Source organism: Mesoplodon densirostris, chromosome 16, assembly GCF_025265405.1.
Source record: "Mesoplodon densirostris isolate mMesDen1 chromosome 16, mMesDen1 primary haplotype, whole genome shotgun sequence".
NCBI lineage: Eukaryota > Metazoa > Chordata > Mammalia > Artiodactyla > Ziphiidae > Mesoplodon > Mesoplodon densirostris.
This window is the reverse complement of record NC_082676.1, coordinates 35,687,036-35,709,010: the sequence shown is the minus strand read 5'-3', so window position 1 is coordinate 35,709,010 and position 21,975 is coordinate 35,687,036. Positions and strand designations below refer to the sequence as shown.

The window sequence follows — 21,975 nt, the reverse complement described above, 5'->3', positions numbered from 1 at the left end:
CCAGGACCTGCCTGGTGAGAGGCACGAGGCACAGGGGTCAGGGTGGGAGTGTTTGCACTTTGGCCTTTGGCTGAGGTGAGCTGCTCACTCCTAATAGGATGGAGCTCCAAACTCCTCCCAAGCCAGCCCTCAGACTCCACCCTCAGTTACCATAGGAACCCCAAGGCCCTTTTGGTCACAGGCCGGCCGGTTCACCCTTTGGAAAAAGCCACATTCCCAGTCCTTAGCCTCTGCCCAGCGCCTTAGTCTCATCGTTAGAAATGTAAAACCTCAGGATCACCTTTCACTACCTGCCGGTGGGGAGCTCTGAGGCCAAGTCCGCCAAGAACGAGGATTCCTGGCGTGAAATCTTTTCTCCTGTATCCCCTAAGCCGGAGGGCGGGTGGCCCACCCTCACGTGGCTTTGTCTAAGGGACAGACAGCCCCTCACCTCCTCAGACCTCTGTTCCCCTTCCTTCTGGACACTCTGTGGAGCCCCCAGCCCTAGACCCTTACACCCCATCTCCCTCCTACTTCTCCCCTCAAGACCCCCCTCACAGAGCCTTTCTCCACCAGAACCATGTACAAATTACATCTCAAAAATAAATAATTTTATGTCTCCTTCTTCTGTGGACAACTCAAAACTGAGCGACTTTGAAGGCATGCTCTGGAGCAAAATCTGAGGAGAAAGCGAGAAAACCTTGTATTAGAGGCAGACTCAACTTCCCGGAGCCAAAGCTGTGGACGGTGGGGCTGGTGCTCACCGGTATCTGGCAGCTTGTCTCTGGTCTGGCTGTGCATTTTCTCCCTAGAGGGCGTGGGGAACAGACACCAGCTTGAAGGTCAGCGCCCGCCCCCCATGTTTGCTCTCCTACCAGCCGTCCCTCCTCTTCCCCTTTCATGAAACTCACCTCCTCCTCTTCCTGGAAATGCATTCTCTGGTCACTGCTGACACTATGACCAGCACAGGCACCAGCAATCCCAACAGGATGACCACAAAGTTGGAGGCTTCTGGGGCGTGGGAAGAGAAATAGGGATGTGGGATAGGAAGGGGTGGCAGAGACACTCCCCTTCAGTCTTTGGCTGCCACCCTGGAGGGACTACATCCCCTACATCCCTGGTGGCTGGTTCTCCCTCTAGGAGGCTGCTGCTCCCAGGGGTTTCAAGGCCTTGGCACTGCCCTCCTGCTTCTGGACACAGAACTCTCATGAACCTTCTAAGGGGATGTTTATCCAGTTGGTCCCCTGGAGTCCAGGGTATTATGTCGGTCAGTGCTTCTCAAAGAGTAGCCCAGGCATCACTTCCATCGGTCACCTGGGAGCTTGTGAAAAGTGCAGATCTCTGGGGCCCCCTCCAGACCTACTGAATCCAAATCTCTGGGGACAGGTCCCGGAATGAACAAGGTAAAGGAGACAGCCCTGCTCCACCCCGATCTCAGGCACGAGGATAAAGTTGGAGAACGGCTGGCCCAGAGGCTCACAGGAATTACAGTTTGGGATGGAGAATACCAATAAAAGGTACTGGAGGCTCAGAGGGACACGAGAGGGGAATAACAGCAGGGTGAGGCATACAGATCTCAGAAGTGGGGAGCTCAGGATCAGAGAGAAGATTCCAGAGTGTGTGGGTAGGAGATGGGCAAAGGGACTCTGAGATACTTGGAGGACACTGATCCGGCTAATCTGTAGGGATCATATTATAATATTATATTATTATATTTCATATAGTAATATATGACATGGATACTATACTATCTATTATACATCTATAATAGATATTATAGGTTAATATATATATGGGATAATTCTGCGGCCATTGTTTGTGGGGAAGGGGCTGTGAGGATACAGGGCCTGGGATGAAGTTCTTGCCTGGCTTTTTGGGGGTGGCACATCCCGAGGCTCCATGCAGAGGTGTCCCCCGTAACCAAGCTCACACTCACAGGTGAAGTGGGTTCCCTGCTCCCCGCACCGACCATCATTCTGACAGGGGTTCTGTAGGCACGGGCTGTCTACAAGGATGGAAGGGGTTGGGAGGGGGGTTCTGAGAGGACACCCACAGCCAGGGAGAGGGGCCTGGGGGCTGGGACGCCAGGGAAGAAAGCAGCAGCTGACAGAGACTCGCCAGGGTCCGCTGGCCAGGTTTCCAGTCCTGGCTCTACACGCCCTGAGCTCTGGGGAAACTGCTTACCCTCTCTGAACTCCATTTTCTTTACCTATAAAGTGGGGATGCTGTGCTTACCCCCAAGTGGTGAGTAAGGACTAAAGGAGATCCTGGGAAGCTAACGCTGGGCAAAGGGCCCAGCACAGTGCCCGGCAGAGAGCAGAGGCTCAGAGAAGGCAGGGCCTGTGCCTTTGCCCCTCCCAAAAAAGACAGTGGGATCGCATGGCATGAACTTCCTGACACTGATGAGATGGAGTACCAGGCACAGGCCTGGGAGGTGCTCCTCGGTCCAGGCACACCTCCACCCTCACCCCCACCCCCAGCCCGCTCCCAAGGGTATGAGGGCAGCTTGAAGCCAAGGGCCAGTCCAGGCTCACCTCGGAAGCAGCCACTAGTGAGGTTCCCCAGGGTGCAGATCTCCCCAGGGCTGCAGCTGAGGGGCTCACACAGCAGGACCCCTGAGCTGGCACAGGTGCAGCGCTGGGAGCAATCCTCGGTCACGAAGCTGTCACCCTGCTGGAGAGGGAGAAGGGGCGGGAGGTGGGGTTCTGGTTCACCTCCAGAGTCTGGCTCTCCTTGTGCATCTCTGCTTTCCCGAGGCCTCCCACTTCCAGCCCGGACCTGGTAGTAGATGCCATTGTTGGTGCAGCCGCAGTGGGCCAGGGGGAGGCTCTGGGCACCACTGTAGATGTAGCCTGGGAGGCTGGCACAGCCCTCCACACAGGGGCCCTTGCAGTCCCTGGGAGCCACCAGGGTGGCACAGGAGGCTGGGCAGGGTGTCATACAGCTCTGATAGACGGTATTGGCTGGACACGGCAAGGCTGAGGGGACAGAGGGCACAGAGTCATAGTCAGAAGGTGGCTGCGCTGGGGCTGGCCCCCCACGTATGGGGAACGAGGTCACCCAGCAGAGCACAGAGCTTGGTAGAGGCAGGGGAGCCAGAAGAGTGGACCAGATTTACGTGTCTTTTTGTCTGTGACACCAGCGCATGAGGTGGAGCGAGGATGGGCACCGGGGTGACGGGATGACGGGGTGACGGGGCTGAGGCTTCAGGTGAGGGCACAGGAATTAGCTCGGGAGGGCGTTGACAAGGGGAAAGTTCAGGGCTGGGGGAACCAAGGCAGGAAGCCAAGGTGCGGGTACCGGTGGGGGCTCAGAGCAGAGCAGAGGGTGGAAATGGCCGGGGCGGGGGAGGAGGTCAGGAGTCCGCTGCTGGGGAAGTCAGGGCTTCACCGCAGTGGGTGTGGTCCCGCCAGCTGACCGGGGCAGCGCCTGCCTCCTGGCAGATGATGGCGTACCCACTGAGGACCTGGCAACGTCACTCGTCCTGCTCTTTGGGGTCCCGGGCGGCACACAGATCAGACACACAGTGCCTGGGGGGATGGCAGGGACAGTTGGGTGCTGTCAGAGAGGGGGAGGCAAGGAGACCTGGCCCCACAGAAGAGGCCCTGGAAGCCCCACCAGGCAGTGTAAGAGTGTGTGTGTGTGTGTGTGTGTGTCTGTGTGTGTGTGTCTGTGTGTGTGTGTCTGTGTGTGTGTGTGAGAGACAAGGTACCAAGGCCACAGAGAGAACTGTGCCCAACAGAGAGCCTATCAGAGAACAGGCCCCAGGACCTGGAGAAAGGCCATTCCCACGTGTCCTGGGTCCCCAACTCACTCCAGGAAGGGTTCTGGGGCCACAGGGTGGTGGCAGGCAGCGAAGGGGCCCTGGGGGTCCACCAGCACCCTACACGCCCGTGTGTGCTCGATGAGCTCCAGCTGCTCTGGGCTGCATTCTGACACATTAAAGCCTGACGCCTCTTCTTCTTTCACTTCCTCTTCTTGTACCTCCCTGGGGCAGAGATAGTGAAGGGCCAGGTGAGGCCCACCATGGCTGTGAACTTAGGAAGAACCGGGGAGGAGATGGGAGGGGAGGGCTCGGGCACAGACCGGGATCCACAGGGCAGGTGCCCCACAGTCAGTGAGAGGGGAAAGAAACGATGGGATTAGGAGAATCAGGCCAGTCTGAGCCCTTGACCTCGGGGTTCACTCCTCTGCTGAGGATATGGGGGTGAGCAGGGTGTAAACAGATACTACGGTGTCACTCATCGCCCCTCCACCCCCGGGCCTGGGCCTCCCTTTCACCTTGAGAAGCGGGGGAGGCCTCCCTTGGTCTTCTTCACCTCCCAACTGTTGCCAAAGACAAGGAGGTTCTGGGTGAGGGCACCGCTGGGCAGCATAAAATCATTCCTCTTGTTCTGGTCGTAGTTGCCGCACAGGCCGCGCACAAGCCCCCGGTACGTGATGGGCAGGGAAATCACTGCAGTAGGAAGGGGGCCCAGAATCGAAACTCCCCATCTCGTCACTTCCCACCCCTCCTGGGTCCTCCCCTGGAGCTCGGGGGCCCCACTCCCAGGCAGAGGTCCTTTCATCACGCTCGGCCCAAGATGCGGTTTTCCCTACCCCCATCTTTGGAATGTCCCTTTGGCCCTCCGGTCCCCACGCTCAGGTACCTGCATTGTTCTTTCCATTGAAGCTGATGACCAGCTCAAAGTCTGTGATCAGATACAGGCGATGGCCCCGCATGGTGACCCGCAGCTGGTCGTTGGGCTCGTAGGGGACGGCCATCTTCTGACCGTTGACCTGGAGAAGGCAGACAGGAGCGGCACGGAGGCCTGAATCAAGGTGACCCTCTGCCGCTTTGGCCTCTGTCTCTCTGCACATCTTGGAACCTCTTGGTGCCGTCATTCCGGGGAACAAGATACCGCAGGAAGCTTTGCTACCCCGAGTGGCAAAGGCCTCCCTGAGGTCTGCTCCTGTTGGAGCCTCAGCCCCTTCCTTGCAAAGAAACTGGCAGGTGGCAGGTGGCAGTACAACTGCCCTTGTACTTCTTCAGCACAGCTCCACCCTCACACTGCGTGAGCTTCCCTTCTCTCTCTCCCCCTGCCTCTCTCCCACCTTGTGTGTGATCCCACTGCCCTCCTCTGCCCACCCCCCAACCCCCAAGGAGGTGAGTGTGGCACTGATTCTGATTTCCAAAACCAGGCAGCCTCTGCTGGGACCTTCCCAGGGAACACAGAGTCCTGGCTTCACCTGCTCCAGGTGGCCTCCCATGGCCCGACCTGCCTCCCCAGACCCTCCCGGCCTGGCCTGGCTCTTACTACAAGTCCCAGTTCCGTCTGGAGCTGGACTGTGTAGCCGTAGACCATCACGATGACTTCGTGCAGGAAGATGGGTTTGAAGGACGGGTACACCTTGTTGTGGCCCTCCACGACCAAGGGCTCCACCCCATCAGGGAGCACGTCCAAAGTCTTGATCAGAAAGTAGGACATGCGGCCCGGGAAGCGGTAGCTGAGGCCATCAAATGTGTGGTAACTGGGGTCCCCATAAATTGTGCATTGCTCCGACTCTGAAAAGAAGGGCCAATGCCCAGAAGGCACCCTGAGCGATGTAACTGCCCCAGAGCCCTTCACCCGCCTGGGGCCTCCTGTCACCTTCCCTCTTAGCCCTGGGATCCCCGTGGACTTGATCTTCCACTTTCTCCCTCTCCCAGCTTGAGAGGATCTCCTTGTCTGGTTCCCTCTTTTTGCCCTTAAGATAGCAGATCCCAGATAGGATCATGCAGGGACCAGGGAGCTGGTAAGAGCCTGAGAGCCTAGGCCCACCCCTGCCCGCGCCGGGTCCCTCCCTCTCCAGAGCCCCCAGCCCAGGCCCCTCTGGCTCCACCTCCCCGAGGGCCCCCTTACTCTCCGGTGCGCAGTAGTCTTTGCCGTCCTCGTTGGGCTGGCACTGGGAGCCCAAGGGGCAGGTGAAGGGCCAGCACTGAACGGTGCCCGCTCTGCAGGCACACCTCTTGGAGCAGCCTCTGGAGAACCAGGACTTACCCACCTGCAGACGCCGCAGGAAGAACGGGGAGTGAGAAGGGAAGGGCCAGCTCTCTTTCCTTCAGGACTTCAGCCTAAGCCTACAGTCTGATGGCTCACTTGGCTCCGGCCAGAGGCAGTCCCGGTGCCATCTGCACCCTTATGGACCTGTACCGCCCCCTAGAGGCATTGTGCTCGGTGTGTCTCACACAAGCTGCTCAGGAGGTACTGAACCCACCTTACAGATGAGGAAACTGAGGTCACAGAGGTCCCCTGACTTGTGAGTGGTACCAGCAGGATTCAAATCAAAGCCACCCTACTGGCTGCATCCCTGTGGTTTGCATTTCTCAGTCCCCAAACCCAAACCACATACCCTCTAGCCCAGGCCTGGCAGGAGGCCACCCTGCCCCATCACCAGCCTTCACACCCAGGGCCAGCGGTAGAGGCGTGGGTGGCCCAGGCCGAGAGAGGCACAGGAAAGGAGAACATGGCATCCTGAAGGTGTGTTGCCCCCACCCCTACTTCCTGCCCCCACTCACAGGGAGGGAGTTGCCCTGGGCGTCCCTGCAGCTGCACTGGCTCTTGGGCACACACTGCTGTCCACTGAGCACGTAGCCGGGCTCACAGACACAGCCCTCCTCGCAGGTGGAGGGCACTCTGGAGCCTTTGCACTGGCCTTCCGGGTCCCAGCAGGAAGGAGGGCAGGAGGGAACGCAGGTGGTGTAGACACTGTGGGCAGAGCAGTCCAGAGCTGGAGGGGTGGCGGGGGGAACACTGACTGAGCGTGGGCTGTGTGCTGGCTCCGAGGACAGAAAAGAGCAAGAACGGTTCTCCCCACTCGGCGTGGGAATCCGAGGTCAGCCAGCAGCTGCAGCAGCGCGACCCTGGTGCATCTGGTCAGTAAGCGTGTGACTGGCATGTGTGTGTACGAGGTGTGACAGGAGCACAGGGCAGGGAAGTATCCACTGTGCTGGAGGAGCTAAATAAAGTCCTTTAAGTAGAAGTAGTTGCAAACAAATGGAAATGTTCACAAATGGGAAGATGTCAGTCCTCCCTAAGTTAATTTAATTATTATTATTATTTAGTTTTTTGGCCACGCCATGCGCCACATGGGATCTTAGTTCCTCAACCAGGGATCGAACTTGTGCCCCCCATGGAAGCACAGAATCCTAACCACTGGACTGCCAGGAAGTCCCTCCCTAATTATACATTTAATACGATCCCCCAAAAATACACCAACAGGATTTTGTTTTGTTTTTTAATAGGACAAGATGATATTAACGTGGAAATGAGGATATAAACAAAGCAGAAAAGCTGGGAAAATTCTAAAACAAAACAAAAAAAAAACTGGAAAAAAAACAACAGTAGGTAGTGTATGTCCTTACCAGAAATCTAAACACTATCTAAACTCTCAATGACCACAGCATTGCGCTGCTAGTAAATGAAGATAAATGGAGCAGTGGAAGCGGAGAAAAAGGCCCAGAGAGGGATCCAAATACGTGTGGGAATTTAATATAAATCATGGCATCTGAGTCAGTGGAAAAAGAGAGACTGGTCATTTAATAATACTGGGAAAAAATAAACACAAAGTTGATTCTGTTCTCATCCTACACACCAGGATAAATCCCCATGGATCAAACATTTAAATATAAAAAAAAAAAAGAAACCATACAAACACTAGAGCGAAACATAGGCAAATTCTTTTTTAACTTCAGAGTGGGGAAGCCGTTTGTAACTAAGGCTCAAACTACAGAAGCCATAAAACAAAGACTATTATATTTGACCTCACAAATACGTATATATATATATATATATATATATATATTTTTTTTTTTTTTTTCTGCATGGTAAAAAAGAGTGAAAGATGAAAAAAGAGACCTGGAAAAAATTTTTGTAACTCATGGCACTAACGAAGGGCTACTCTCTGTAGTAGACAAAGGACATCTATAAAACATTTCAACAAAGACCAACAAACCAGTGGAAAAAATGGTGAATGGGTATGAAGAAATCACAGAAAGGGAAATCCATATTGCTCCTAAACATATGAAAGAATGCACAACTTCATTCATAATAGGAAAAATACAAATTAAGACTCTTTTTATCTTTCACATATCAGATAGGCAAAAATCCAAAAGCACGATAATGCTGTGTGTTGGCCAGTCTGTGGGGAAATGGGCACTTTCGTATGTTGCTGGTGGGAATGTAAATTCCTCAACCCCTATGGAAGGCCATTTGGCAACATCTCTCAAAAGCACAAATCCACACAATCCTTGATCCAACAATTCCAGGTCTACAAATTTATCCTACAGATAAGAGACACACACGTAGAGAATTGTATCTGCATGAGGTTATCCCTGCAGCACTGTTTGCAATAGCAAAAGACTGGAAACAACTAGAAAGTCCATCGCTAGAAGACTAGTTACATAAATTATGATAAATGAATTACGACGCAGCTGCAAAAGAGAATGAGGATACTCTTTACATATCTGACAGGGAAGGACCGCCAAGCTAGTTTGTCAAGTGAAAAAAAATAAAGTGCAAACTACGGTGTCCTGTCTCCTGTTTGTAAGAAAATACAGAAAATAAATTTGTATTTGTCTGTATGTGCAGAAATAAAAGACTTTTGGAAAAATACTCAGATGCTGAAAAGAGCAGGCTGGGACCTGGGCCCCTGGGGTCAGGGCGAGAGGGAGACTTTTCACTGGGAATCTTTTAATACTTTCAAAATTTTTGAACCATAGGAATGCATCACATAGGAAAAACACCGTAATCACTGTTTTAAAATTTAAAATGTTCTTGGGGACTTCCCTGGTGATCCAGTGGGTAAGACTCTGCACTCCCAATGCAGGGGGCCCGGGGTTCAATCCCTGGTCAGGGAACTAGAACCCACACGCATGCCGCAACTAAGACCCGGCACAGCCTAAATAAATAAATAAAAATAAAAGGTTCTGGAATTAGATAGTGGTGCTGGTTGTACAACTTTGTGAAGATCCTGAAAATCAGTAAATTGTATACTTTTAAAGGGTAGAAGAATATGGTATGTGAATAATAATTTTAAAAAATGTTTTTAAAGGAAAGAGCTAGAGGAGGATGCCTCAGAGTCTGCCAGGAGGGGAGAAGAAAACCTTTCGGGTGCAGGGCGTGGTATGTATAAAGGCAGGGAGGGGTGTGGGAAAGTGAGGCCTGTGTGGGGTATGGGATGGTTTGATGCAGGTGATGCTGGCGCACAGGAAAGGGGGGTGGGGGAGGGGCACAGCTTTCAGGATCTCTCAAACATCTCAGAGAGGAGCTTGGACTTGCAGGCAACAGCCGTGAAGGGGCCTAACATGATCACATTTCTTTTGGAAAGGAGCTGCTGACAAGCAGCCCATGCGGTCCTGGTGGTATGGGGCACTAGCTAAGAGCTTGCTGTAAATGGTCCACATCAGAGAAAATGAGGTCAGAAACAGGTTGGGAACAACTGAAACGGAGAATGGGGGAGCTTTCAGCAATACACAGACGGAAAGAGGGCTTGGGAGCAGTTTGGGGGCGGCCTGAAGACACACTCACGGCAGAAGCTGCTGTTTCTCCATATCGGAGGCTTGATCCCCTGGGCCTGGCAGGCGGCCCCGAAGGCTTGTAGAGACTGGCAGAGGGCATGGTTGAGACCTCCAAACTCACAGAGGCTGTGGGTACATCTGAGAAAGAAGGGACTGAGAATCACGCGGGTGGCACACTTCGCCCAGGCTGGAGCCTGAAAAGCCGCCTGGCATTGCTCCTGGGCTCTTGCCAGGTCAGCTGCCCGGCAGTTTGTATTTGGCTTCTCCTGAGGTTCTGCTTCAGTCTTCTTGTCATCTTCTTGGCAACTGGGAAGGGAAAGGGCATCATCACAGGGACAGCCACTGCCTCATCTACGATAATGACTTGGTGCTCCCAAACCACACCCTGAAGACCCCTCCTGTCTTCACCGGGAAGCTGGCCTGGGCTCTGGCCAGCCTTCCACGTGGCCTCGGTCTCCTCCCACGTTTTGAAGCCAAGACAGGAAGACTTTCTCGTTTCCCCATATAGGTTCCTGGGACCCAGACGCCATCACCTGTCAAATTACATGCACAAAGGACCACTCTGGTCTTCCCATCCCAGGTGGGCCATACAGTCTAGAATCCCAACTCGTGTTCCTATGCAAAGGCAGAGATTCTTCAGGGACAATTACTTTGGGTCGATCTCCTTGTCTTGCCAACTATCCACATACATGACGTCATCCAGAGCTAGTTCGTCATTAGACATCAATAGTTCGTCTTCTTCCTCACCGTTGAAGTTTCCACACATGCCACAGGTCTGGGTGGGCAGAGGGGATCGAGGGATCCTCAGTGCCAGGGATGGCAGAGGGCATTTTTTGTTGGCATCCCCTTAAAGAGAAAGGCACCCCCGTCCCTGCAGGCTGACTCCCCTACGAAGAGACCCAGGTGTTTTCCTCACCTTTTCATAATAGGCTTTGGGGATTTCGACCTCTAGGAAGCCACTGCCGTCAAACTTGACTTGCACCCCAGTGTTGATGGTGAGCACGGTGTAGCCGTCCCTGGAAATGACTTTGACTCCCCGGATCTGGGTGGTCGCCGGGAGGGTGACCCGTATGCCATTGATCTACAGAGGAGGGCAGGACCCGTGAGCAGGAAGAAGGACCAGAGCCCCGTCCCCAGAGCCCATGTCCTCCCCGCCTGCCTCGCTCACCAGCACTTGGTCCTTCTCAGGGTGACCAGGGTATTAAAGATGCCCACGTGGACCTGGCGGAGGTAGAAAGTGTGGGGTTGGTCTTTCCGCTTCCCATTCTTGCCACTGATCTTGAAGAAAGGCAGGTCCATGGTGGAGTGGCATATTTTCACCAAGACGTAAGTGCAGGTGCCCCTGACCGCATGGTAACTGCCATCGAAGCTTACGTAGTGGGACATGTCGCAGATGCGGCACTCTCCCATCCCTGGAGGACAGACAGGTGGCTGAGGAGTGGTCCAGCCTCTAGCAAGAACAGGCCTTCTCCCCTGCCTCAAGGAAAGGATGGGAGGAGAGGGAGCCTCAGAAGGGAAGGAGACAAAAGAGTCAAGACACGAGGAGGTGGGGCAGGTGTCATTCGGCCAGGGAGAGACTTACACTATCCCGTCTAAGTCCACGGCTGCCACAGGGAACCATGAGTGAACCCCGAGGAGCCCTTCTTGACAGAGGAGGAGTTGGGGAGAGATCGTCTTGGTGGCTGAAGGTCCTCCTCCACGCTCAGTGGAGACCTACCTGCCGCCCGGCACCGTATCAGCCCATCCTGGGACCCGCACATCTGGCCAGGCTTGCAGGCGGTCTGGAGGCAGGAGATGTTGTGAGCGGAGCAGGTGCAGAGCCTGGAGCAGGTGTTGTCCGTGTAACAGCTCTCCCCGACCTGTGGGGCGTAGGCATCATTGGAGCCGATAGAAACTTGGAAGCCAGAGGTGGTCGGAGCCACCCGCACCCCAGGGCCCCCATGAGGCTCGCTGCCCTTGGCTGCCCGTCTCCATCGCTAGCCTTCCTCAGGCTCTTGGCTTCTGGATTTGCCCCCCAGCCCCCAGCACTGGCCCACCCTACCCCTTTGCAGGCTCTGAGCCCTCTGGCCCCCAAACTTGGGGAGCTGGGAAGGGCAGGGCACTCCCTGTGGTCTGGCCTCTCACTGGGTGGTAGGAGCCCCTCTGGCTGGTGCAGCCACACTGGCTGAGGGGCACACAGGAGGTCCCACTCAGGACGTGGCCTTTCTGGCACTCACAGCCCTCGGCACAGGGCAGCGAGGACGGGCAGTATGATGGAGTGCTCAGGCTGAGGCAGGTGGCGGGGCAGGGGTTGGCACAGGTGCTGTAGCTGCTGCCCAGTGGGCAGTTCAGAGCTAAGAAGAAATCGGTGTTTAGGAAGGAAGAGTGATTTCCAGCTCTCTGATCTTGGGGCATCAAGAGTTCCTGGGAGGGAATTCCCTGGCAGTCCAGTGGTTAAGACTTCGCCTTCCACTGCAGGAGGTATGGGTTTCATCCCTGGTTGGGGAGCTAAGATCCCACATGCCTCGAGTCCAAAAAATCAAAAACATAAAACAGAAACAATACTGTAACAAATTCAATAAAGACTTTAAAAATGGTCCATATCAAAAAAATCTTTAAAAAAAAAAGAGTTCCTGGGAATGTCCATCAAACGAATGGATAAACAAAATGGGGTCCAATCATACAACGGAATATGATTCAGTCTTAAAAAGAAGGAAATTCTGGCACTTGCTACAACATGGTGAACCCTGGGGATATAATGCTAAGTGAAATAAGCGAGTCACGAAGAGACGAATACCGTGTGATTCCACTTAGATGAGGTCCCTAGAGTCGTCGAATTCACAAACACAGAGAGTAGATGGTGGTTGCCAGGGGCTGGGGGAGGGGATGGGGACTTACAGTGTTTCATGCGGACAGAGTTTCAGTTTGGGAAGATGAAAATGTTCTGGAGGCGATGGTGGTGATGTTTGCACAACAAGGTGAATGCCCTTCATGCCACTGGACACTTAAAAATGGTCACAATGGTAATTTTTATGCTCTGTATGTTTTACTACAATTAAAAAAAAAAAAAGCATTTCTGGGAAAGAAGAAAGGTCACAGAGCTGGCCCAGGGAAGAAGGGAAGGAGGCAGTAACCAAATGAGATCAGAACTTTTTGGGGGGGCCACGCCCCATGACATGTGGGATTTGAACCAGGGATCAAACCAGTGCTCCTTCCTTGCAGTGGAAGGGCAGAGTCCTAACCACTGGACCACCACGGAATTCCTGGGAGATCAGAATTTTTTGGTGAACTGAGAATCGAATGGAGGCTCCCAGAAGAGGGAGACAAGTAGAGGATGGGAGCTGGGCTCAGAGAGACTAGGGAGACGGGAACAGAGGAGGGTCCCACGTGGGGCCTGGGGGCCGGGCTCCGAAGGGAAGAGTGAAGGAGCAGAATTTAGGGAGAGGAAGAGAGGGCAGGGCTCCGGGGACTCCTCCTGGCTGTCAGGTCACTCACGGCAGAAGGTGGTGTTCCGCCAGGCGAGGGCCTGGCCTGCGCGGGCGCACAGGGACGCATACGCCTGCAGGGAGCGGCACAGGGTCAAGGCGTCGCCCTTGGTCCCACACTGGCCGTACACGCAACTGGTGAAGCTGGAGTGCGGGGCCACCACCCCGTGGCAATGGGAGAAGGGTCCTGGATGAAACGTAGGTGAGACTAAGCTTGGGGAGGGAGCAGAACCACGCGGCTGCTCTGTGGCAAATTCAACATCCATTTCCATCAAAACCCATAATTATTGAGAACCTACTGCCTGAGATGCAAAAAACCCCACAGATCCGTCAGCGTTCCCAGGTGACCACTGCCTCTGCATTCCCTCTGCCTGCCTCTTGAGGGCCACTACTTCCTGTCTCACCCTTCCTCCCTCCCTCCTCAGTGCCCCTCCTCTGTCTCCTGCCCCCGGGGAGCAAAAAGGGGCCCCCTGTGTGGCTTACCCTGAGGGTTCATTAAGATATCACAGTTCTTATTCCAGGCCTCCGTCACTTTCTTCTCCAGGCACCTGGGGGGCTTGCCACCCGCAGCAAAGCAGCTGACAGAGGAGGGGAAAGGACAGGAGTTTAGGATTGGAGGAAGCTTTCCAAAAGCCAAAGCAAAAGTGGAGAGGGAAACAGCAGAGGGGAATAAGGACGGGAGAGGAGAACAGTGATGGCCTCAAGTAGTAAGGTCAGCAGATGCAGCAGGAAAGCAAAAGGTTAGATCTCAGGGTGGACTTCCCAAGAGACAGATCAGTCATCAACTCCAGGAAAGACTGGGGACGCACAGGGAACACCTCCAGGCTGCCCGCCGAGCCTCCTCCCCTGGTCCAGCTCCCCGCCTCCCCCGTTCCGGCTCACCCAGGTTCAGATAACTCATTTAGCTTCCAGGAGGCCCCCAGGTGCACGGAGCTGACTGCAGGCCTTTTATCAGGCTGCAGATTGTCGTCTAGGCTGTTGTTGTTGAAGTTCCCTGCAGGACGGAGCAGTCAGCAGAGGCCTTGAGCTCAGCCCCAGGACCAAGAAGCATCCCTCCCTCTTCACGCAACCAACCAAGATGAGCCCTTTCTCTTCCTTCATCTTCGGCTTCCCTTCATGCCTACCCTAGCGCACGACACCTTCAACCAAGTAAGAGGTCGACAAGCACCAAGGACGCCTAATCAGATGTGTGGATGAGTAGGACCGGGATAGGCTCCAGCCCATTACCCCGGCTTCACCTGCAGGTGCCCTAGGAACTCACCACACATCCCGCAGAGCCGGCCAGCATAGGAGGAGGGCACGGTCACTTCCACCAGGTGGTTCCCGTCATAGCGAACTTGAAGCCCAAAGTCCGTGTAGAGGAGGATAAAGGAGCCACTGGACCTCACGTTCACCCGGCCTTGTGCAGGCCACATGGGCAGGGCCACCCGGCGACCGTCCAGCTACAGAGGCAGGGAGGACACTGTAAGGAAAGGTGCCTGGGACAAGGACAACAACGGGGCCAAGACCAGGGAGTAGGAGGGGGGTGGCGGGTGTGTCTCAGAAATGCGGGCTGCATCTGCCAGACAGGTGGGCCTGCAGGCAAGGAGACGCGGGTAGCGTGGGCTTCGGGTGGGGCCGGGGAGGCCAGCGCAGGCACGCACCATGACCTTGCGGCCTTTGATCATGGAGATTCTGAGGTTGAAGACCCGCACTTGGACGGTTTTGACATAGGAGGCCTCCAAGTTTCCGCCGCGGAACTCGTTGGTGGCACTCACGACGAAGTAACTCTCTGGGGACCTCAACCAACAAGGCTGGGTCAGGGTGTAGGTGCAGGTGCCCATGAAGTGGTGCAGGGCTCCGTCAAATGTCAGGTAATGGGGGTCCCCTGAGACAGTGCAGGTAGCGGACCCTGGGCAGGAGGAGATGGCGTTCAGAGAGGCACTGACCCTGAGCTGCCATCTTGGCAAGTTCACATTGGAAAGGTACCCATGGCTCATCGGGGTGGTCGGTGTGACTTGGAGAGGTCAAGGTCAGGGACTGCCCCGGCCTCACTCTCTGGGTCCTTGAAGACCCTGCTTTGGCTCTGGGCAATTGCCTTCCAGCCCCCTGGTTATGCTCCAGCTCTCTGCTTTAGGACAGGACCATGCCTTTGCTCGAGGTCACATGGGCAGCCCCCATGCTCACCTTCTTTCGACTATTCACCTTGAGCATGGCAGCCATAGATGCCATCCTGCCGACCACACACCTCCTGGGACTGGCACCTCCACTGCACACAGTGAGTTCTGTTGCTGCCCTCACAGATGCAGAGCTGTCTGCAGCCTGGCTTGAACAACCGCTCCCCTACCTGGCGGACGGACCGAAGGAAGGAAAATAAATTATCCCCTGATCTATTAGCACTGCTATTCAGATCACTGACCTGCTCACCAGGAAGGCATTCATGTCATCCCAAAGCTCCAGGCTTAGTTGCAAAACTCTGGCATCTGCTCACTCGTTCAGTCACTCCACTGTTTGTTCACTAGTTCAACAGACAGTTATCATCTGCCTTGTGCCAGGCGTCAGGGATTCAGTAATGAGCTGGATGGATGAGGTCCCTGCCCTGACAGAACTCACAGTCCAGAGAGGGCAGTCGACATGTAAACAGATAGATCACGTGGTCCAACACACTCTGCACCCAAAGACGATAATCAGGGCACCCAGGGAGAGTTTCGTGCCATTGACACAGACAATCCGCACTCACCACGAGAGTTTAGAGATGCTTCTCAGGAGGGCTTTAAGGAAGAAGCAGCATTTCAACAGGGCCCCAGAGGTGAAGGTGGCTAACAGGCATAGTGCCTGGGAGGCAGAGCCGCGGGGAAGGGCTGAAAACAAGGTGAAGCTGAGAGAGCAAAGCGCAGACGAGGAGAGTCCCGTGGGCCAGCCTGGAATGCGGCACCAAGCAGGGAGAGCCAAGTGGGTGCGTGCTGGGATGGACGTCAGTGTCATCCCCAGGCCTTGGGTGAGGGACAGGCAAAGGAAGAGAGAGAGAAGTTTCACGGATGAGAGTCTAGCTCCAAGTGCTGCCTCTGAGAAGATGGTGAAGATGGGGCCCAGGTAGCAGCTGAAATCCTTCAGCAGAGAAAGGGACCCTCAGTAGGAGAGAAAGAGTACAGGTGAGATGCAGACATGCCTGGGCCTTCAGAGGATGAGAAACCGGGAAAGTGACTCAGGGATGTGACGGGCAGGGAAGATAGGAGGGGAGAGAACTAGGGGTCCCAGGCTCTGCTGGGCAGCGTGGGAAATAACTGCGCTATGACTCCATCCCGGTCTGCAGGGATGAAAAGTACTAGAACTGAAGAAAGAAAAAGGAAAATTAGACCTAAGCCTGAAGTTCCTTAATCCCAGCCTGCCCTCCCCCCTCGCCCCCCCGCCGCCCCCCTGCCACCCCCACCACCCCCGCCACCCCGCCCTCCGCCTTTTCTCTCCTGCCCACAAGCTGGCCGTAGACTTTAGAGCTGGAATGAGTGCCTTCTGGCTGCAGGGCTGAGAGAGGCCCAGCCCCAGCAGCTCACCTTGAAGTAGCCAGCCGTGGGGTCAAGGCAGCCACATTCGGACCTGGGGACGCACTGGAGACCGCTGAGGATGAAGCCCGGGTCGCACTCGCAGCCCTCCACGCAGCGGTTCTGGCAGGCCATGCCCGAGAACTCGGAATGGCAGGTGTCGGGGCACAGCTTGGCACACAGGGTGTATCGGCTGTTGGGTGGACAGGCCAGTGCTGGCAGAGGGGGGAGCACAGGTGAGGCGGGATGGGGAAAAGAGGAAAGAGGTAGCTCCCAGCCCAGAGTTCAGAAGGCCGGTGGCTAGAGGCTTTCGCCCTATCTTGAGAAGAAGACAGTGACTGGTAGAAACCACCGAGGAGCTCAGCTTCCACGTCCTGGGCCTGGAAGGGGGCCTGCAAGGAACTGCCAAGAGGCAGGACCACGGGAGCAGACTGATCCAGAAGCCTCAGCAGCACTGCTGTGTAGGGTGGAGGGGAGCAGAGGGAACCCATGTGGCCCCATCAAGGCCCCAAAGCAGGCTCCCCAGAGGGCTGGGCCATGACCAGGAGCTGTGGGGCCGTCATGACGCGCCATCCCACCCACCAGTCTGTACTGTATGCACATTTTGTGTATTTTACGTGTGCATCCCTCGACATGGGTGTGCATTTACACACATATGCATTGCTCTGCATACCCGTACCTTCAGGTAGCTGGGAAAGCTTTCTTTCTTTCTTTCTTTCTTTTCTTTTTTTTTTCCCCAAAGAGCTTTAATTAAGACTTTAATAGAGCAAAAAGAGGTCAAAGTGTAGTCAGGGCCCAAATCAGAGGTAACAAAACCAAGCTGGATCCAGGATGAAAATGCTGCCTGGAAAATCCACAGCTGGGAGCAAACCCTGGGAAGGCTTTCTGAGTTTGCAGGTGACCATGTGATTTTCTCAGTGCATGTTTCTGACTCTGCAGATTTCCCTGTCCTAGTGTGGAGGCAAAGGGGTTCCACCAGGGCGTTGGCCAGCCTGTGCCACCACTCTCAGATGCCGCCGGCCCTCTACCGCGTCTGCGTCTGAAAGAAGGGGCCCTTCATCTTGGTACAACTCACGGCAGAACTGGGGTCCCCTCCAGGGCTTCACCACATAGCCAGCATCCTGGCAGGTCTCAGTCAAGGCCGACATGTGGGCACACAGCATCTGCTGTAGCCCCTGGAAATTACACATGTCAAACATGCAGTTGTCAAAGAAGGAAGAGGCCCTGAGGTGAGGCAGGCAGGCCCTGAGGAGAGAGGCCAGGTCAGAAGGAATGAGGGGAAGAACTTCCCGCCTCCTGCCACGGAGGACCTGGTCCCCCCCTATGGCCCTTCCTGGCCACCGCCCCGCCCCCCGCCCGCCCCTGCACATACTCAAAAGCTCCGTGAGCGACCGTGAGCCGTCCACAGAACTCTGGCCCCGACACAGTGTTCTTCAAGGCAGTGTCGCAAGATGGGGGAGATGCCTGGTTTTCCTGGCACCTGGAAGAGACCCACCCCAAACGCCCTAAGGACCGAGGCTCACCTCCATGCCCACCCCGCCCCAGCAGTCTCCCGGCTCTCGGCATCCCCTAGTGGAGAATATCTGAATACCAAGAGGTGGGAAAACTTGGAGCCGGGCGAGCAAGAGGCGGGGCTGCCCAGAATCGCCTGGGGACGACTGACGGATGGTGGGGCTGGGGGTGAACGTGGTGGCAATGAACTCTGCTGGGAACGGGAGCGGGGAGAAGAATGACAGACGTGGGGGTGTGCAGCAGAGGAGAGAGGAGAAAAGGGGTGATGCCAGTCGGGGTTCTTAGTTCCTCGAAGGGGCAAAGGAGCAGGAGGGCGGAGACGGAGACGGGGAAGTCCTCACTCCTGATCCTCATCCTCCGAGGCCTGCCAGCTGCTACCCAGCTCCGTCTCATCTCGCGCTGGTCTGCCATCCGGCTTTCGGTTGTCGTTGCTACTGTCGCCATCATAGTTGCCACAGAAACCGCAGAGTTTGCTGGAGTAGGTGCTGCGGGGGGCCGGTGGGAGGGGAGGAGGAGGCGTTAGTGGAGAGAAGGGGCCTCCAGCATCTGAGGGGCTACAGCAGAGAGGGGATGAGTCGCGGAGGCCACTGGCACGAGGCCAGTGGAGGATGAAGAGGTGCAGGCTCAGAACAAGGGTTCCACGCCAGGCACCAGGCACGCAAGGACCTCAAGCTCTCACTCTCGAGCCATCTTGACGTCTCCCCTCGTCCTCTTGTGCTCACACTTCATCTCCAGCCATAACAAACTTCTTGCAGGCCCTAAGACATTCTACTTTTTCCCTCGCAATGACTGTTCACTATTTCTATAGTCTTTCTTTCCCTTGTTTGGCCAGCTGGGGAGCTACTCATCCTTGAAGACTGCAGTCAAGGGACCACTCTTCTGAAGGCTCCCACGACTCATCAGCAACTCCTTCTAGAACATTCCCAAAGCCTTGTGTATATATCCTGCTACTATCACACTGCCCTGAAACCATTTCCTCCCCCTCCTCAACCAAAGGGAGGCCTGCCCATTGAGCTAGGTGTCTCCTACCCATGACTGAGAATTAGCACCTGGGATGGCAGGGGCCGGGGATGGGAGGGTCCCGGGAGAGGGAGGGGCAGAGTGGGAGGAGTGGTAGCTGCCTCGCTGGGTCGCCCCCTCACCTGGGCACTCTCACAGACAGCTGCTAGTCACCATCCCATCTCACCCGCAGACCGAATGCTGTCTGCAGCTGCACAAATCGCCCACTTGGAGTCAGGAAGATGCCTTTAGAAGGTATGGCTGGGAGGGTGACTCGCTGACCCCCAACCTGGAAGGAGGGGCCGAGGGAGGAGACAGAGAGACAAATCCGGGGGTCAAGGAGGACCCCCAGCAGACTCCCAGATCCCCACCGCCACGCTAATGACCTCTTCTGCTCCACGTGGAATGCTCTGGAGGAGCTGGGTGGGACAAGGCCACAGCCAAGGCCAGCAGCCCGGCAGGGTTGAGTGGAGAACGGACTCACCAGCGTGTGTCTGCCCTTGAGCAGGGTGATGGTGGTTTCGGGCAGAGTCACGTAGACCTTGCTCAGGCAGGACACGCCCTCCTGTCCTCGCTCCTCATTCTTCACCGTCAGCCTGAAGAATGGCTCTGGGCAGGGAGAGGGGTGGAGAGCTCCCAGGGGCTCATTCCAGAAGCATTTCTGAGCACCCACTGAGGGTGCCACCCCCAACCGGCCCTGTGCCCCGCGAGGATAAAGGGCCACAGAGGTGGCGGCTCTACGGTTCAAGAGGGGCAGGAGTGGGGCGTTGTCCAGAATAGCGTGGGGCTGTGTGCCGCGAATCTGTCCCCCCAGGGGACAGGGGCCTCCTCTGCCAGGCACGCCCTAGTCCAAGCCAGCCAAGGGAGTGACGGATACAGAGAGGAGTCCTAACCCGCATTTCCCCCATAGTCTGGTCCTCATGAAGTCCTGCTTGGGGATGGACGTGTCATCCCTTGCTCTACCACTGGCCTTGCTCCCGTCTTGCCCCTGCCAGCGGCTCTGGCCCTTTTCTGCCGGCCAGTGCACCCCATGCCCAGCTCTTCTGATCTCAGACCCCACGCCCAGGCCGTGGGGGGGCATCTCCAGGGTCCTACCTGTCGAGTTGCCACAGGGTTGGGCCAGGATGTAGGTGCACTTGCTCATGAAGTTAAAGTGCCTCCCGTCGAAGGTAATGAGGGTCTCCGTAAATGAAGCAGGTGGCAGTGCCTGCCGAGGGGACACCGGGGACATGTGGAGCTGGTTCACCAGGCCAGGCCCCAGGGCCCACCTCACCCACCCAGTGGCCTGCCCGGGCTCCCCTGGTCGAGGGAGGGATGGGGACCCTGGTGTCACACCCACGTGGGAACAGCCTGAGGGGAGGGTCTCACCATAGGGGTGGCATCCGTACTGGCCATTCTTCAGCTGGCACACTGTATGTGTCCCGCACTTATAGGGCTGGCACTCCGTCCGACTGCCAGGCTGGCAGCGGCAACGTTCTGTGCAGTTAGGGCTGAACCACCCTGTCCCTGGCTGAGGGCAAGGGGGCCGGAGTCATGAGGCCGTAGCTCCTGGGCAGACTCTGTCATCCCGTGCTGTAGTCCCCTCTCCTCCTGCAGACCTCACCTTGCTCAGACTCCTCTCCTCATCGCCTACCACATATTCCTGCTCAACCCAGGCCCTTTGCACATGCTGTGCTGGAACGTGTCCCTCTCCCTCTCTCTAACCCATTCCTGTGCAACTAGCGGAGTTCAGCTCAAGGGTTGCTACCTTCTCAGGAAGACTCTCCAGACCTCCTTGACTACCTCTGGGTACCTTTCCTTCCCAGGACTTACCACAATTGCACTATTATATTCATCTTTGTGATTATTTGATAAGCGCCCCTGCGAGGGACCATGTCTATCTTTACTCACTATCTCAGCCCCAACATGTAGCACAGTGCCTTACCTAATGAAAGAACAAACCAACATCCTATGTGCCCCCTGGAATCTGACAGCATTAGGAGAGCAAGGACATGCCCTATTCGTGGTGACCCCAATGCCGAGAGGGTTGAAGGTACCCAATAAACATTTATTGAATGCATAAGTGATCATACAATAAGTTCATATGTGTCTCCCGGGGCAGAGGGAAGAGATGCTTGGTACTGATGCTTGTGACAGATAGTTCTACCCGGGCTGCAGCTGAAGCTACTCCCAACACTGACGCAGGGACGCCCGGGAGACGGGTCAAGAGGGCTGGAGGAGGAAGGGGCCCCCGAAGAGGCAAGCAAGAAACTCGGACGCCCCATGGGGAGAATGCCGGAGCTGAGAAGAGGAACTGGATGCTAAATGAATAGCTGACTGAACTTTTAATTTACAGGTCACATATATTTACCATAAATTGCTAACAATAACAATGAGCATGTATTAAGTAATTGCTCTGTGTCAGGATCTAATCTCACCTTCACAACAACCTAATGAGGTAGAAAATCTTGTTGTGCCCATTTTATAGATATGGGAACAGATTTGAAGAAGTCAAGAAAGAAGCTCGCCCAGGGTCACTCTGCAAACGAGTGGCGGAGCGGTGATTTGAGCTCAGATTGGCCTGACTCTTGGGCGGCTCTGTCCAATACAATGGCCACCAGTCACATGCCACTGAGCTCTTGAGATGTGGCTGGTGCAAATTGACATAGGCTGTAAGTGTAAAATACACACTGGATTTTGAAGACTTAGTAAGAAAAAAAAAAAAGGTACGTAAATGATCTCATTGATAACCATTGATTACATGCTAAAACAGGTAGATGACTGGAGTTAACTTAACCTGTTTCCTTGTACTTTTTCTTTTCTTTGTTTTTTGGCCTCACTCGTGGCTTGCGGGATCTTAGTTCCCCAAGCAGGGATTGAACCCAGGCCCTCAGCAGTGAGAGTGTGAAGTCCTAACCACTGGGCTGCCAGGGAATTCCCTCCTTGTAGTTTTTTTTTTTTAATGTGACTATTAGGACAAGTAAAT

The 21,975-nt window shown here is 55.3% G+C and overlaps 1 protein-coding gene across 1 annotated transcript in view; it reads right to left on the bottom strand.

Moving 5' to 3' along the window:
• Nucleotides 1-617: 617 nt before the first annotated feature.
• ZAN (zonadhesin) overlaps nt 618-21,975 on the bottom strand; it is a 30,956-nt gene continuing 9,598 nt past the window's right edge. Inside the window, 35 exon segments of the mRNA XM_060079196.1 lie at nt 618-658; nt 744-787; nt 891-995; nt 1,849-1,984; nt 2,514-2,652; nt 2,758-2,957; nt 3,370-3,509; nt 3,794-3,967; nt 4,261-4,435; nt 4,629-4,758; nt 5,277-5,524; nt 5,862-6,003; nt 6,518-6,729; nt 9,528-9,823; nt 10,168-10,292; nt 10,434-10,598; nt 10,686-10,702; nt 10,705-10,929; nt 11,235-11,376; nt 11,642-11,850; nt 12,992-13,168; nt 13,465-13,559; nt 13,864-13,975; nt 14,243-14,423; nt 14,625-14,872; nt 15,166-15,307; nt 16,512-16,714; nt 17,575-17,744; nt 17,872-17,979; nt 18,353-18,496; nt 19,154-19,299; nt 19,495-19,619; nt 20,106-20,179; nt 20,181-20,217; nt 20,379-20,520. Coding sequence (XP_059935179.1) covers nt 618-658; nt 744-787; nt 891-995; nt 1,849-1,984; nt 2,514-2,652; nt 2,758-2,957; nt 3,370-3,509; nt 3,794-3,967; nt 4,261-4,435; nt 4,629-4,758; nt 5,277-5,524; nt 5,862-6,003; nt 6,518-6,729; nt 9,528-9,823; nt 10,168-10,292; nt 10,434-10,598; nt 10,686-10,702; nt 10,705-10,929; nt 11,235-11,376; nt 11,642-11,850; nt 12,992-13,168; nt 13,465-13,559; nt 13,864-13,975; nt 14,243-14,423; nt 14,625-14,872; nt 15,166-15,307; nt 16,512-16,714; nt 17,575-17,744; nt 17,872-17,979; nt 18,353-18,496; nt 19,154-19,299; nt 19,495-19,619; nt 20,106-20,179; nt 20,181-20,217; nt 20,379-20,520 — 5,169 coding nt within the window.